At 39.7% G+C, this 16671-nt stretch overlaps 1 protein-coding gene across 12 annotated transcripts in view; it reads left to right on the forward strand.

Moving 5' to 3' along the window:
• Positions 1-16671, forward strand: part of CASK (calcium/calmodulin dependent serine protein kinase) — a 392391-nt gene that overhangs the window by 267323 nt on the left and 108397 nt on the right. For all 12 annotated transcript variants that reach the window (XM_060182549.1, XM_060182551.1, XM_060182553.1 and 9 more), the window contains exons 7-8: positions 3370-3545; positions 11077-11199. In XM_060182549.1, the coding sequence (XP_060038532.1) occupies positions 3370-3545; positions 11077-11199 (299 nt within the window). The remainder of the gene's footprint in view (positions 1-3369; positions 3546-11076; positions 11200-16671) is intronic.

The raw sequence follows: 16671 nt of genomic DNA on the forward strand, positions 1-16671 counted from the left end.
TCCTTTCTTTCTTTCTTTCTTTCTTTCATTCTTCCTTATTTCTTTCCTCCTTTCCTCTTTTCTTCCTTGCTTATTTATTTTGCCAGAGCACTGTACATCTTTGGCTTATTGTAGTGCAGGGGATTGAACCTGGAACTTCAGAGCCTCAGACACACAAGTTTTTTGCAACCATTATGTTGTCTCCCCCACCCTGTATGAATTTTAAAAGAGCACTCTTAAATATTCTTTATATAGTAGTATTTCCCACTGGCACCTATGAGCACATTCTTAACCTAAAAATATGCATCTTCCTCAAGGATAAATAGTGTTTCTCCAGAGCAGGGCAAATTTCTGTCCAGGTAAATGTAAGTAACCTCCAGCAATTGCTAACACTGTTTGTGGTGTCTTTCACTATTCCTGAAGTAAGTAGGAAATGGTCTTGTGTCAGAACTAGGAATCAAGCTGAGATTCAGAGTATCAGCAGGTGCCATACTGGTACCCTGATCTGGTGGAGGTGACGTCACAGCTTATGTCACACAAAGTCCAAGCAAGCGAGGACCGAACTGAAACTATCCATCCTTTTTGTGTAATGGCGGAGGTAACATCATGTCTGTTGCCAGACAAAGTCCGAACAGACTGGAACCTACTGCAGAGTGGGAAGTTCTAAACTAAACCGAAACTATTTGTTTTTAATTACACTGATAATTTGAGGGCTTATTGGCTGTATTGCATATACACAAATATTACCTGGGGACCATAGAAAGAGATCCCCAGGGGAAGTACATAGTGACAACAATTATGGCAGTGAGTGTAACAAGGCTAAAAATGGCCTAGGAGCAGAAGCTGCTGTACCCATTGAAAGGCTTTCAGAAAAAGAGCTATTTGTTACCATTACAGCTTCTCAATGAGCTGGACTCAGACCAAAAACCAGAATTATGGGTGGCTTATAGTATGAGTGATAGACTGTGGTCTTCACCTATTTATATAGAGGCCCTATTGCTTACCCTCACCCACAAACCTGCTGCCTCACTTACAGGCATCTATGGTGAATATAGAGGATGTATAGTTAAATAGCTAGTGTAAGGGTTAATGAGTAGAAGTTAGTAAACTTTCATGTAGGCAAAAGCTAGTGAACTCTCATATATTCAAAGGTTAGCCAGAAGAGAGCCCTCATGGTGTGTGCTTACTTTACAGCAGATTTTTCTAGGTAGACAATTTGCTAGATATTAGAAAAGTGTTACTTAGTTGGACCCATCCAAGAATGGGTTAAGAAGAAAAGCTGATAGACTGAGCTCCAGAAAAGATATGCTAACCAACACAGACAGCTGAAACAAAGAGGATAATGTTTGAAGTTATTTTGGCCACACCAAGGCCACACAGATGGTCAAAACCCAGGGGAGGGTAGGCTGTCTCAAGACCAAAGAACCTTCCAAGGAGAACATGCCTATAATGATAATAATGTCTGGAGTTATTTTGATTGTTAATAGTCTTGCATGATGTCATCTGTATCCCTGTGAAAACTGTTTAAATAATAAACCTCTGCAGACAGAGGCCAGAGGTGCCTCTCTCCTGCACTTGAAGCAGCTGACGTGTCTCTCACTTCATTCATCTCCACGACTCCCCTCCCCTTCGGGACTTACCCTAGTAACTGTGCCCGGGGCTGGTTACTGATCATTTGCCTTGCTTCTCCCTACTTTTGCCAGCCCTTACCCATAAGAACAAAATAAATTTTCCAACAGCCCTACCCTGTCAAGTCTGTTAACAAAGCAAGAAGCATAGCTGTCATTACTAAAGCTTCTCGACGTTACCTGATGAAGCAAAATGTGGCGGTATGGAAATTAAAACATTTCCTTCTACTCAGTACTGTTTCCCCTGATGTATTGTACATTTCACATGAAAATCTTTTCACTCCATGAGCCCTAAACTAAACCTCTGCTATTAGGCGAGAAGGAGCGGAACCACAACGATCTACAACAAAGGAATATCCCCACCGCACAAGCTATGTACTGCTTTAGCCTGCTCAATTTTAAGTTCGATGGTCACTAACATAACTTTATGATGTTCTCTTCACACACACACACACACACACACACACACAATTATTGATAGAAGATCTCTAAAGGTTTTTTTTTTCCAAACTGTGAACCACATTTCTGAGCTCTAAACTATTATTCAGTCTTCAAAGTACAATTTATCATGGACTCTGTGTTGTTAGAGAGAGGAGGGGAACCATTGTGGAGTTGTAAGAGCTGCAAAATCTGGTGGACAGGACCCCCTTCCTGCAATAATTTCCCTACAAGTTCTAAACCCTTTATTCCATAGTAAAAAATAAAAGGTTGTCTCTAGGGTAATCAGCTGTCAGATGCCTTCCTAACAGCTAGTTTTGGTAGGAGGATTTAAAAGAAACTCCAACAAAAATGGAGGCCAGTCATATTATCTCTAAGACTTTGTGAGAACTGTGCCAATTATTGTAGGGGAGCAAGGTGACAGAACTTCAGTGGTGGATGCAGTGTAGAACTATACCCTTAAAATCTTAAAATCTTATAAACCATTATCAAATCACTGATTTTAAGACAAAGAGAAATAGATAGAAAGAAATGGAGATCAAACGAAGATTGAATGGAAGTAACTTCATGTTTTTGCTTTCTTTTGTTATGTGTGTGTGTGTGTGTGTGTGTGTGTGTGTGTGTATGTGTGTGTGTGTGTATTTTTTAATGTGTTTTCATCTTTGTGGGTCCCAGTCTCTGTTTCTCTTCTCCTTTAATGCCTTTTGTTATATATTTTATCTCATTCTCTTCAAATGTTAGCATTCAGAAGAAGCTAAAAAAAAAATCCTACTATAACAAAATGCCACTAACCCATTGTTAATAGTTACAATCAGCTCTGAAAATCAGGTGAACAGAATTTCAAGCTCAACTGAATATTTCAAATAAAAATTCCCAGCATTAAGTTTAATTTGAGAATTTCCATTAGACTGTCAAAGATGATCTTGCTTCTCCACAGGTTTCTCCTGCCCCCTCACCACCCTTCCTTGTCCCCATCCGGGTTAGCCCTCCCAGCTCAGCTAACTCCACCTCTGCTCTGTATTTGTAGTTGTTTTTCAAATATGTGAAAATTATACATCGTAAACTTCATGAAGCAGAACACCTAGACCCTACCAAATTCAGTAGGGACTGTCAATGTCAGAAGACAAAATGACTATTCAACATTTTAACAAGGTGATCAGATGGATCTTTCTTTCCTGTCTCAGCTTGATTTTATGAAGAAGGGAGGTTTTGACAGAAAATAAAAAGTGTTAAACTTCTCTGTTATTTTCAGTTTTCAGGTGGGGAGATCCCATTTTATATAAACTTTGTTCTTAACAATGATGCTATTGTTTTTAAAAAATAGGACGTGTGGGTACACCTCATTTTATGGCCCCGGAAGTTGTCAAAAGAGAGCCATATGGAAAACCAGTTGATGTCTGGGGTTGTGGCGTGATCCTGTTTATCCTGCTAAGTGGTTGTTTGCCTTTTTATGGAACCAAGGAAAGATTGTTTGAAGGCATCATTAAAGGAAAATACAAGGTAACATATTATACATGTTTTTTTTTCCACTGAGAGTAAATTATTCCAAAAAAGATACGTTGTTTGACATTAACTGTCTTTGGATTGGTTATTGATTGCCTTGTAGTTACCCACTCATATACGAGTTATTTTGCATTATCATTGTTCACTAACCTTGTTAGGCTACATAGGTCTCAAGTATATTTATGAGTCTCTGTTAGCTTTTGTCTAGATGGGAGAGAGGAAACTGGCCTTAAATAACGGTTGCATTGCCTCTCCCTACCCATTCTCTCTTTAACTAAAGTCTGCCACTACTTTGAATTGCAACTGTGTTTAGTCCAGAAAATAGGAACCCTTGCCCTCTTGACATAGTGTGAAGACCAGAGACCAGGCATGAATATGTCTCTCTGCCCCACATGGGAGTCCGTATTTTAAGAGTCCTGAGCCCCTTTGATATCAGTTTGGAGATGTTGAACTCATTGCCATTTAATATGTTATTGTGTATTTCCCAAAGTACAACATGTTCTCAAGTAGCAACAGTAGTCATTGCAAGGTCAGGAAATTTATCAATGACACCTGGATAAATCGGTGTTCAGATTGTATTTGTCCCAGTAATATTCTTTATATTATCTTCCCAATTTGATTTAGTCCCCATCATAAAAATTCTACTGAATGTTTCTATATTGTTGTGAAGTCTTGTAGATTATACTTTGTACAGTTTTTCATATAGCAAATTACAATAAAGATGAATGGTAGGTTTTAATTTTTTTTAAATTTTACAGTAATGTTTTATTGATATTGGCCAAAAAAAGAATCTTGCATTTTAAAAATTAAAAAAAGCCGGGCCCCTCGGAATCACAAAACCATATTACAGGTCAGATATTTTTAACACAAATACAGTCTGGCAACTCCACATTTAGTTAAGTCAAAGAAATTATCTGGTTAATGCCTTATTTCAAATAAAATTCTGACTTCGGGAAAGAAAATACAGTGACCCTTGGGCTATGTAGCCATAGAAGTTGACCTTTCATTTTACCCTGGGTAAGGGCTTGTTGACAGACCTGAAACCAGATTTTGAAGTACCTATTCGCTATCTTATGATCAAGCCTGTTTATTCGAGCTAAGCTAGAAAATAAACTTCTGAGGGCCTCTCTTTGTCTAATTTGAGAAAAGCATTTCATTTTTAAGATTTTCATTTGACTAAAATTTGAAATGGAAATTTCATGCCAGTGATTTTAGTAATTCTCTATCTAGTTTTATTAATTTTATATTAACTTTTTCTTGCTTTATTGTGCATGTTACTGCATTTTATGTAGTCAGCCAATCCAACTGAAAATGTGCTATTTGTAAGAAAATACTAGTTTCACAACTGCATTTCATAATACAGTTTAAATCCATTTTTATGTGACCTAAACATTCATATTAGTCTTTGACTGGTCTGGATTGGAATACCTCATGTACCAGTCACAGCTTTGTGACTAGCAACTTCACTGCTTTCATACAGAAGAGTCATGACTGATGGGGCCGGGTGGTGGTTCAAGCCTCTGGTCCCCACCTGCAGGGGGAAGACTTTGCAAGTGGTGAAACAGTGTTGCAAGTGTCTCTCTGTCTCTCTTCCTCTGTATCTCTTGATTTCTGGCTATCTCTATCCAATAAATAAAGATAATTTTTAAAAATAAAAAAAGAGAAAGAAAAAAGTCATGACTGACAATGTGAATAGCCAGATGAAAAAGACCTAGGGGATTCTTGAAAGGAAATCAATTTAAGGTTAGTCTCAGAGTCCTTTTTCACACCCTAACCATCACTTGTGACTAAGAAGGACCAGGATGCTGGGTATGAAAAGCATGCAGTGTATGTATCTAGATAGAAGATTAGGGCAGTTTATGAAATCAAACATGCAGCTTTATAAAACAGTAGACTAACAAAACTATGAGGCCCCCTAAAGTTTTCTTTTTCAGTTCCTCGGTAGTGTTAGAATTTTGCATGGGACTTGGAAAAATAATAATAATAATAAAGAGAAGGAATAATAATAAAGAGAAGGTCATGTCATAGTTACAGTCACATCCTACGTCATAACTGAAGTTTGTGGTGGAGGTGAGAAGGGGAGAGTGGTCTGTACTTTTTTTCTTCCCCTCCCTGCCCTGTGTATCATCAGCTTATAAGGCTATGCAGGTTTCTTCTTCTCTTACTTGGATGAAGACACATGCCAAGAAACTCTGCTAACAGAGAAAGATGTTTTAAATATAGGATTGACTCTGCTTCTCTTAGAGGCAGTCAGCCACTGGGAAAATAAAGTCAATCCTGTGAAGGTAAACTAAATGTCTTGGGAGATGGCTTGTAAGTAGTCATATACTTCCAGTCCTGGAAGTTGTGAGTGCCTATCAGCTTCCTGGTTGAGTTTTCCTAAGTGAGATCACAGATACTAGCATAAAAAAAAACCATTACTAGTAATGCCTCAGCATGATAAAACTAGCATTGATAACTGAACACATGTAGCATGCATATATGCCAGGAACTGTTCTAAGCACTATATTCATATTAACTGATCTCATCTACATAGCAACTTAGGACAGAGGTAAGGTACATTAAAATCTCCCACCTGCCTCTTTGAGATAGAAACATTTGCTAATAATAGAAGATTCCTTTGTGTTTGTTCACTTGCTAACTTCCTGCTTTCCAAGGCAAAACTCTTTCCAACAGTTTCTGGTATCTGATGTCTATTTTTAAAGCATTGAATAGTTATTTTTGTTTCTTTGTAAGAAACTTGGACTGTTCATACATGTCCAAAAATGACATTTTAAAGTTCTACATTGTTTTTAATACTATAGATAGGCAAATGGATGATGGGAACTGTGTAATATTTTCTGTATCTGAAGACTTGAATATTTGAAGTTAGTAGCTTATTTTTTTCCCTTAACAAACCTCACCTTTCACTTAAATTCATAGCATTCCTTACAAAAGCCCAGAGAATTTTAGTAGCTTCCTTTTTAAAAAAATATTCTTTATGGGGGTGGGGTTAGTGGTTCACAGTCAACAGTAAAATACAGTAGTTTGTGCATACGTAATATTTCTCAGTTTTCCACATAACAATTCAACCCCCTCTAGGTCCTCCTGTGCCATCATGTTCCAGGACCTGAACCTTCCCTCCCACCCGAGAGTCTTTTACTTTGGTGCAATACACCAAATGCAGTTCAAGTTCTGCTTTGTGTTTTCTTATTTTTCAGCTTCTCTTTTTTTATTATTAGTGATTTGATACCAATAGACAAATTGTGGGATAAGAGAGGCACAATTCACACAACTCCCACCACCAGCGTGCCATATCCCATCCCCGCCACTGTAAGCTTCCCCATTCTTTATCCCTCAGCCACTTCCTTTGAATTATAAAGATTAGCCTCTACCTTCTGTGGAGAACTGGGTGGGCCTTTTGTTATTGCTGTTGTCGTTGTCGTTAATATGCTGTACTATGATTGTACCAGCATTTATTTTTTCATGTCTTATTATAGAAAATTTCAAATCGGGTAGCCAGGCAGTAGCGCAGCAGGTTAAGTGCACATGGCACAAAGTGTAAGGACTTGCATAAGGATCCGGGTCTGAGCTCCCGACTCCCCACCTACAGGGGGGTCACTTTACAGGCGGTGAACCAGGTCTGCAGGTGTCTATCTTTCTCTCCCCCTCTCTGTCTTCCCATCCTTTCTCAGTTCCTCTCTGTCCTATCCAACAACGACAGCAATAACAAAGATAAAATAACAAGGGCAACAAAAAGGGGAAAATTAGCCTCCAGGAGCATTGGATTTTTAGTGCAGGCACCAAGCCCCAGCAATAACCCTGGAGGCAAATAAATATATATATTGGAAATTTTCAAGTCAAAAAGAGAGAGAGATAGATAACACAGTATAATGAACTCCTGGCTTTAATGCTTATCAACAGATTTGCACTCTTGTTTCCACTGACATATTGTTTGTTTTTTTTTCTCCAGGGTTATTGCTGAGCTCGGTGCCTGCACCATGAATCCACCGCTCCTGGAGGCCATTTTTCCCCCTTTTTGTTGCCCTAGTTGTTGCAGCCTCGTTGCGGTTATTATTGCCATTGTTGGTGTTGCTTTGTTGTTGGATAGGACAGAGAGAAATGGAGAGAGGAGGGGAAGACAGAGAGAGAGGGGAGAGAAAGATAGACACCTGCAGACCTGCTTCACCGCCCGTGAAGCGACTCCCCTGCAGGTGGGGAGCCGGGGGCTCGAACCGGGATCCTTACGCCGGTCCCTGCGCTTTGCGCCACATGCGCTTAACCCACTGCGCCACCACCCGACTCCCTGACATATTGTTTTGTAAGCAAATCTCAAAAATATTTTCTCACGCTGGTGGTACTTAAAAAGTATTCACAAAGTCCATATTCTCTGTATTTTCAAGAAAATTTTGATGATATCTTTTCAGTGTAGCACATTTAATTTGTCAATTTGTAAACTACTACCATTTCATAAAGAACAAAAATCATTCTCAAAGTATGTAGAAGACAGTATTAAAGCATTCTAACAGGTAACCGGTTGATAGGTAGACAGAAGGAGTCTAACCTTTCAAATAAGTGAGACTATTTTCTACTCAGTCTTTCAAATTTCACCTACTATTCTTTGTTTTGTTTTTGTACCAGAGCACTGTTCAGCTTTGGCTTATAGTGAGGTCGAGGGTGGGGTTGAACATTGGATTTGTAGAGCATCTGGCATGAAAATCTTTTTGTGTGATCCATATGCTATCTCCCCCACCCTCACCTACTTTTAAAAAAATATTTACATTATTTTAATCAGAGACAGAGACCAGAGTGTTGCTCAGCTCTGGTTTATGGTAGTGCTGGAGACTGAACCTGGGAACTCATCCTCAGGCGTGAAAGTCATTTGCAGAACCATTATGACATCTCCCCAGCCCCCACTGTTCTAGATGGGGGGGGGATATATTTCTCAACTTCTACTCACTTCTGAAGGCTTACAACTACTTTGAAATGATTCCTCTACAACTTTCCTGAATACAGATCTCTCAGATTTTAAAGAACACATCAGCCTCAAGACTGAGGAGAGGGAGTAAGGCTATCCAGATTTTAGCCAATCATCACCTTATTTCAGACTGGTTCATTGAGCACAGTTTCAATAGGATGAATTATCAATGTTGAATTTCAACAGTCTGTTAGCGTTTGTTTTAATTAATAAATCTCATAAACAGCAGTAACTGTCATTTGGAATTTGCAGCAGCTCACCCCTTGATTTTTGTTTTTTTAGTCATTTTCCATTTTGTTCCCCCTTGTTTTTTTTTTATAATTGTTGTAGTTATTATTGTCGTTATTGATGTCGTCGTTGTTGGATAGGACAGAGAGAAATGGAGAGAGGAGAGGAAGACAGAGAGGGGGAGAGAAAGACAGACACCTGCAGACCTGCTTCATCACCTGTGAAGTGACAACCCTGCAGGTGGGGATCTGGGGGCTCCAACCGGGATCCTTACGCCAGTCCTTGCGCTTTGCACCACGTGCTCTTAACCCACTGTGCTACCGCCCAACTCCCTCACCCCTTAATTCTCAAGACATCCTTAACGAAAACCTCACTCAGAGTCAAGTGTCTAGTACTAACTCTAATTTCACTTAGCTTTACTGATTTGTTTATTTTGTCACCAGGCTTATCGATGGGGCTCAGTACCAGCACTATGAATCTACCACTCCCTATGGCCATCCCCTGCCTTTTTTTTTTCCCTCTGCTCGTGAAGCACCCTTCCTGCAGGTGGGGAGCAGGGATTTGAACCCAGGTGCTTGCGCATGATAATGTGTGCTCAACTATGTGCACTATCACCCTGACCCTTTGCTTGACTTTTAAGTTGTTGTAGTCTCTATTCCCTTCTCCTTTATAAGATTAGACAGGTTTCTGCTGATTGAAACCATGCTGTTGATTAACATGCCTGTGTTCAGGGAACTCACTCACATTACTCACCAGATCAGTCAGCTTCCCGACTAAATAGGGAATAAGAGTCTTCTCTGTCTTTATCCTCCTGTTCCCCACTTGCTTTCAAAACTGTAAGTTATGCATCCTTTTCTCTTTTGTTTCCTGGTTCCTGGTCTCAGACTTTTTCCCAGGAATCTTTCAGTTCTTTTGCTCATAGGTCCACAGCCTTTCTTACAAGTTCTGTGCCTTTTGAACATTTCTTTTTTTAAGATTTTCTTTATTAGTGAGAAAGACAGAAGAAGAGAGTGAAAGAACCAGACATCACTCTGGTACATGTGCTGCTTGGGATCAAACTCAGAACCTCATGCTTGAGAATCCAATGCTTTATCTATACACCATCTCCCAGACCACAAGAACATTTATTTTTTTCTAATTTGTATTTAGATAACCTTTGTGGCTCACTTGTGTCATTTCAGAATGAAGGACAAAAGTAACAACACTCAGCACAGTACATAAGTTATTAGATCAATAACTTTGCACAGCTTCGTAATGAGTGCTAATCTCAATTTTTTAAAACAAAACAATAAAAATGTCTTTGAAATATGAACTAATGGAACAGGATAGAAAGCCCAGAACTAAACCCACATTGTATAGGCATATTATATACGACAAAGGGGCCAAAACTGCCCATTGGGGAAAAGAAAGTCTCTTAAACAAATGATGTTGGGGGACCAGGTAGTGGCACACCTGGTTGAGCGCACATGTTACAATGCACAAGGACCCACGTTCAAAACTCTGGTCCCCACCTGCAGGGTGAAAGCTTTACACTGCTGTGGTAAAGCAGTGCTGCAGGTGTCTCTCTGTCTCCTTCTCCCTCTCAATTTCTGGCTGTCTATATCCAATAAAGATAATTTTAAAAAAAAATTTTAAAGAATGTCCTTGTATTTTTTAATTTAAATGTTTGTAGTTCTGGGCTAGGGAGACAGGATAATAATGGTTATGCTAAGTACTCTCATGTCTAAGGTTCTGAGGTCCCTGGTTCAATCCCCAGTACCACCATAAGCCAGAACTTTGCAGTCCTCTTACCTTTCTCTCTGTATGTTCTTTCCTTTTCTCTCTTGTTAAAAATAAAGAAAAATAAAATATTCTTAAAAGTATAAATTATTTTTAAAAAAATAAAAAATATATAGTTTTTCCTAGATCAAAATTGTCTAGTCTCTTTTGCTGAGGTAGAAAATAGAATCATGGTGCAGATAGACAATATAATGGTTATGCAGAGGTTGCATGCCTAAGGTTTTGAAGTCCCAGGTTCAAACCCCCACACCACCATAAGACAGAGCTAATCAGTTCTCTGGTTAAAAAAAAAAAAAAAGAATCCTTCACAACCAGTTCTTCAATTATGAAATATATAGCTTATGTGAAAACAAGAACATCCATAAGGACTGCTGCTGCAAAATCTCATCTAATGAACCACAGCAAGAGAATTGCATTTGACCTCTTAAAAAGCAAGCCTTTATAGTCAGATTTCCGTTCTTTCCTCTGAGATGTGTATTCACACTGAAACAGGCTAGAACTATTAAACAGTGAATGTTAATATCACTGAAAATGACTTTGTACTTTTCCTTTCCTCCTTTCCAGATGAATCCAAGGCAGTGGAGCCATATCTCTGAAAGTGCCAAAGACCTAGTGCGTCGCATGCTGATGCTGGATCCAGCTGAGAGGATCACTGTTTATGAAGCACTGAATCACCCATGGCTTAAGGTAAAGGAGCTCACAGGTAGCAGCCATCTTTATTTGATTTGATTACTTACAGTGACAGGAATGTATTTGTTGCTCTATAAGATGGTCCTTTCACCTTTTTTTTTCTGTACATTTTTTCGTTACAGTTCTTAATCTAGTTTGATGTTTCTTCACATCCTCTGCAAACATGAGTAGAAGCTAGATGTTCAAGTGACATTCAGCTGTCAGACCTAGAAAAAAAAAAATGGTAGCAGTTTGGGTAGGTTAAAATGACGATTTTATTAGGTTCTTGGAAGCCACAGTAGTGGCTTGCTGTTCAGGTCTTGGGGCTGATAGATAAAGCTCAGTTACAGTAAAAATAAGTGAAAGAACATCACTCTGACAGTAACCCATGCAGTGTGAGTTAGTTTCTGGCACAAGTCTGATCTCCAGCAATAGTTTTCAGGTCTCGAGTTTGTTTTCCCCCTGTGTTGTAATGTCATATGCTAGCTAGAATGAAGTCTGTTATGACCACAGGGCCCTGCTTCCCCTCTTTGTTTATTGGCTCAATTGACAGTCATAATAGATAAGTATTCCCAGTAAGACGTAGGGTAAAAGTGGGTTAAGACAGGGCATATTAGGGAAGAAGGCCAATGCCTGTTCCAAAGATGTGTAGTGTGGACAACTGAAATAGCGGTATTATAATAAAAAATTAACAATCTTCTCAGGGATCTGTATGCTTTATCATATCATTTTTATTTCAACAGGCACTAAATATGGATTTATTATATTAGATAAAGGGCAGATTTTTAAGTTCCTGGTAGTGGTTCACTCAGTAGAACATACTTGTTACCATGCATAAAAACCCAGATTCAAGTCCCTGGTCCCCATTTACAGGGAGCTGGGGGAGCTTCATGCGTGGTGGAGCATTGCTAAGGTATCTCTCCTTTTCTGTCTGTCTCTCTCTCTCTCATTTTCCCTCTCTATCTCTGTATCTCATCTTCTATAAAAATGATCACTGGGAACAGTGGAGTCATGCAGGCATCAAACCCCAGTTATATCTCATTCCAAGGGCCAAGCGGTGCCCCACCTGGTTAAGCGTACACATTATAATGCACAAGGACCCAGGTTCAAACCCCAGTCCCCGTCTGCAAGCAGACAGCCTCACAAGTGGTGAAGCAGTCCTTCAGGTGTCTCTCCGTCTCGCTCCTTCTCTGCCTGTCCCTTCCTCTCAATTTCTGGCTGTCTCTATCCAATAAATACATAAATAAATTTTAAAAAGTAAAAAGTAACTAACTTGACGCTAATATGTCTGCAAAACATTCTCCCCTCCAACTTGGGCCCCATTTCCACCAGCATATACCAGAACCAAACACCCTTTCCACCTCCTTCCTTACCCCAGAAGGGAGGGCCCCAGAGTCCTTCGGTTTGACATAATACACCCTGCCCAGCCCAAGTTTCTATTTGTGCTTTTCCTTTCTATCTGTATTTCTTGAGTTCCAAATCCAAATGAAATAATTTGTCCTTCTTATTTTGGCTGACCTTCCTTAATATGATCCCTTCAAATTCCATCCAAAAGGAGATAACTTCATCATTTTAACAGCTGAGTTTTAATCACTCCATTGTGTATGTATGTACCACAGCTTTCTTGACCATTCAGCTGTCACTGAGAGTCTGGGTTACTTCTGAGTTTGGCCTATTATGAATTGAGCTGCTATGAGCATAGGTGTACATAAGTCTCTTTGGATAGGTGTTTTTGCTTCCTTTGGATAAATAAATCCCCAGAAGAGAAATTACTTGGTCATAGGGTAGGGCCATTTCTAGTGTCCCAAGGAATCTCCAGACTGTTTTCCACAGGGATTGTACCAATCTTCATTCCCACCAGCAGTGTAGAAGGACTCTGCCCCTCACATCCTCTCTAATACTTGTTGTTTCTGTCCTTTCTCATATAGAGCATTCTCACAAATATAAAGTGATATCTCATTGTTGTCTTTATTTGCATTTGTCTCATAATCAGTGACTTTGAGCATTTTCCATATGTCTGTTGACTCTCTGAATCTCTTCTTTGCTTAAGATTCTGTCCATGTCTTCTCATTTTTAATGGTGTTGGTTTTTGTTGTCCCTGCTAAGTTTAGTGAGTTATTTATATATTTTGGTTAATATTCCTTTATATCGATGTATGGAATGGAAAGATCATCTCCCATTCTGTAGGGCATATTTTTGTTTTGGTGATGGTTCCCTTTGCTGTACAGAAGCTTTTCAGTTTAAGGTAGCCCTATTATCTTATTTTTGTTCTTGTTTTATTCACTGCTGGGCTTGATTCTTTGATGATATTTCTAAAGCACAGATCATGAAGTGTTCTGCCGATGTTTCCTTCTATGTATTTGATGGTGTCTGGTCTAATGTTCATGTCTTCCATCCATTTGGAGTTGACTTTTGCGCATGATGATACATAGTAGTACAACCCAGTTTTCCCAGCATTGTTTGTTGAAGAGACTCTTCTTTCTCCGTTTAATATTCTGGAACCCCCTGTCAAAAATTAGCTGTTTGTAGGTGTGAGTGATTATTTTTGGGCTTTCAGTTCTATTCCACTGCTTCGTGTGTCTATTTTGATTCCATCAAGCAGTTTTGACTATAATACCTCAGTAGTATAATTTGAGGTCAGAAATTGCAATACTTCCAGTCTTGGTTGTTTCATTTTTATTTTTTATTTATTTTTTATTTTAGTTTCTCATCTCCCTCCCCCCCCTCCTCGGCTTTGGTGATCGTAGGTGTTTTCTAGTTCCAGATAAACTTTTGTTACTTCTGTTCTATTTCCTTAAAGAAATTTGGTGGAACATTGATAGAAATAACAGTTCTGTACATGACTTTGAGTAGGATGGTCATGTTGACATTGTTAACTCTTCCAGCCATTAATTCGATTTCCAATACCTCTCTCATCTCTGAAAATGGATGATGCAAATGTCAAGCTTTTAGCCATAGTTTAGCTCCTATCCAGGAACCCATCAAGTCATCTCAGAAGACATAGCTATCATCCGGGGAATACCAGAAGATGTAGGAACTCTTTGTGAGGCTCAAGTGTCAAAATCCCTAATATTAGAACAAAATATGGTCAGGGGCTATAATCATTTCAGAAAACAAAGGGATCTGGAACTGGAGTTAAAAACTAAATGTTGGGAGTTGGGCAGTAGTGCAGCAGGTTAAGCACACATGGCACAAAGTGTAAGGACCAGCGGAAGGATCCCGGTTCGAGCCCCAGCTCCCCACCTGCGTGAGAGTCGCTTCACAAGCGGTGAAGCAGGTCTGTAGGTGTCTTTCTCTTCCCCTCTCTGTCTTCCCCTCCTCTCTCCATTTCTCTCTGTCCTGTCCAGCAATGATGACATCAAGAACAACAACAATAAGATAACAAGGGCAACAAAAGGGAGTAAATAAATAAATCTAAAATTTTTTTTTCAACTAAACGTTATAACAAAAGATTTCTTTGGGAGTCGGGCGGTGGCGCAGTGGGTTAAGCGCATGTGGCGCAAAGCGCAGGGACCGGCATAAGGATCCCGGTTCGAGCCCCCGGCTCCCCACCTGCAGGGGAGTCGCTTCACAGGCGGTGAAGCAGGTCTGCAGGTGTCTATCTTTCTCTCCCCTCTCTCTCTGTCTTCCCCTCCTCTCTCCATTTCTCTCTGTCCTATCCAACAACAAAGCAACGTCAACAATGGCAATAATAACCACTATGAGGCTGCAACAACTAGGGCAACAAAAAGGGGGAAAAATGGCCTCCAGGAGCGGTGGATTCATGGTGCAGGCACCGAGCCCAGCAATAACCCTGGAGGGAAAAAAAAAAAAAAAAAGATTTCTTTATACTCCTCTTTACAAGGGTATTTTGGAGCTCTGTATCAGAAACCATGGGCAAAGAGCAATATGCATATTTCTTTAATATTGTACCGTGACCTTTTGAGGTTGTTTTTTGTTTCATTCAGCATAAAGCCCTTGAGATCCATTCATGTTTTTGAGTGCATCAATAGCTCATTTTTATTGTCAAATAGTGGTACATTTATTGAATGAATGTGCAGCATTTTTTTTTATCCATTCACCTTTTTCTGGAGGGCATTTGGGTTGTTTCCAGTCTGTGGCTAATGAAAAAAAAAAAGAAAAAAAGCAGCTGTGAACCTCCACAGGCAGATTTTCATTTCCCTAAAGTAAAAACCTATGAGTGGGTTCATTGAGTCACACAGTAAGTGTATGTTCAACTTTATTAAAAGTGCCAGACCATTTTCAGGAGTGACTATTATCAGTTACTTTCCCATCACTGATGTATGCAAGCCACCAGTTGTTCTGTGTCCTTGCCAGCACACACATTTTTTTTATTGGATAGAGATGCAGAGAAATTGAGAGGAGAGGGGGACATAGAGAGGGAGAGAAACAGAGACACTTGCAGCCCTGCTTCACCATTTGTGAAGCTTTCCCCCTGCAGGTGAGGAACAGGGGCTTGAACCTGGGTCCTTTCGGACTATAATGTGAGCGCTTAAGCAGGTAGCGCTTAAGCGCTACCACCTGCACCCCCCCAGCACTTTTTCAATATATATCTTATTTATTTATTTATGTATTATTTTAATGAAAGAGGTACAGAAAGATACAGAAGGAGATCGGAGCACTACACAGTTCTGGCTGAGTAGTGGTGTGGGAGGATTGAACCTGGAACTTTGGAGCCTCAGGGATGAAAGTCTTTTTGCATAACCATTATGTTGTCTCCCCCACTTTGCCAGCACTTAAAAAAAAAAACTTTTTTAGCCATGCACAATTGCCTTTTGGAGCACTTTTATAATATCTACTAGGCAGAGAAAACAATCTATACGAAGGCCAAACGAGGGAATGTGCCTAGAATTTTAAGACAAAGCAAGGTGTGTGTGTACGTGTGTGTGTGTGTGTGTGTGTGTGTGTGTGTGTGTGTGTGTGTGTAGTAAATAGCAGATTGGATCAGAAATATGAGACTTGGGTGTCTTAGAATTTTAAGACAAAGCAAGGTGTGTGTGTGTGTGTGTGTGTGTGTGTGTGTGTGTGTGTGTGTGTGTGTGTGTGTGTCTAGTGGATAGCAGATCGGATCAGAAATATGAGACTTGGGTGTCTGTCCAGGGTCGTTGGCTGTTACTCTGAATGGGAGAGGAAATCTGGCTTCTGGTGGTGTGTTGGAGATTAAACCTGGGACCATGAGTGCCTCAGACATGAAAGTGTTTTTGCATAACCATTAAGCTAGCTCCCTGGCTCTACCTTTTTTATATTTTCTCATCTTTTCCCACTAGGATATGAGCTACATGAGGGCCAGAATCTTTGTTGGTTTTGTTTTCTTGCTTATCCTGGGTCTACAGAACAATATCTGCTGTGTAGCAGGATCTCAAGAAATAGTTATAAATGAATAGTTCTACCTTATAAATCTTCAGTATATTGACAGACTAGGATGTAATCAAAGGCAGGGATAAGTAGAAAGACAAATCATTTGAAATGTACATGAGGAATAGTTATAGC

The sequence above is a fragment of the Erinaceus europaeus genome, chromosome X (assembly GCF_950295315.1).
Source record: "Erinaceus europaeus chromosome X, mEriEur2.1, whole genome shotgun sequence".
Lineage (NCBI taxonomy): Eukaryota > Metazoa > Chordata > Mammalia > Eulipotyphla > Erinaceidae > Erinaceus > Erinaceus europaeus.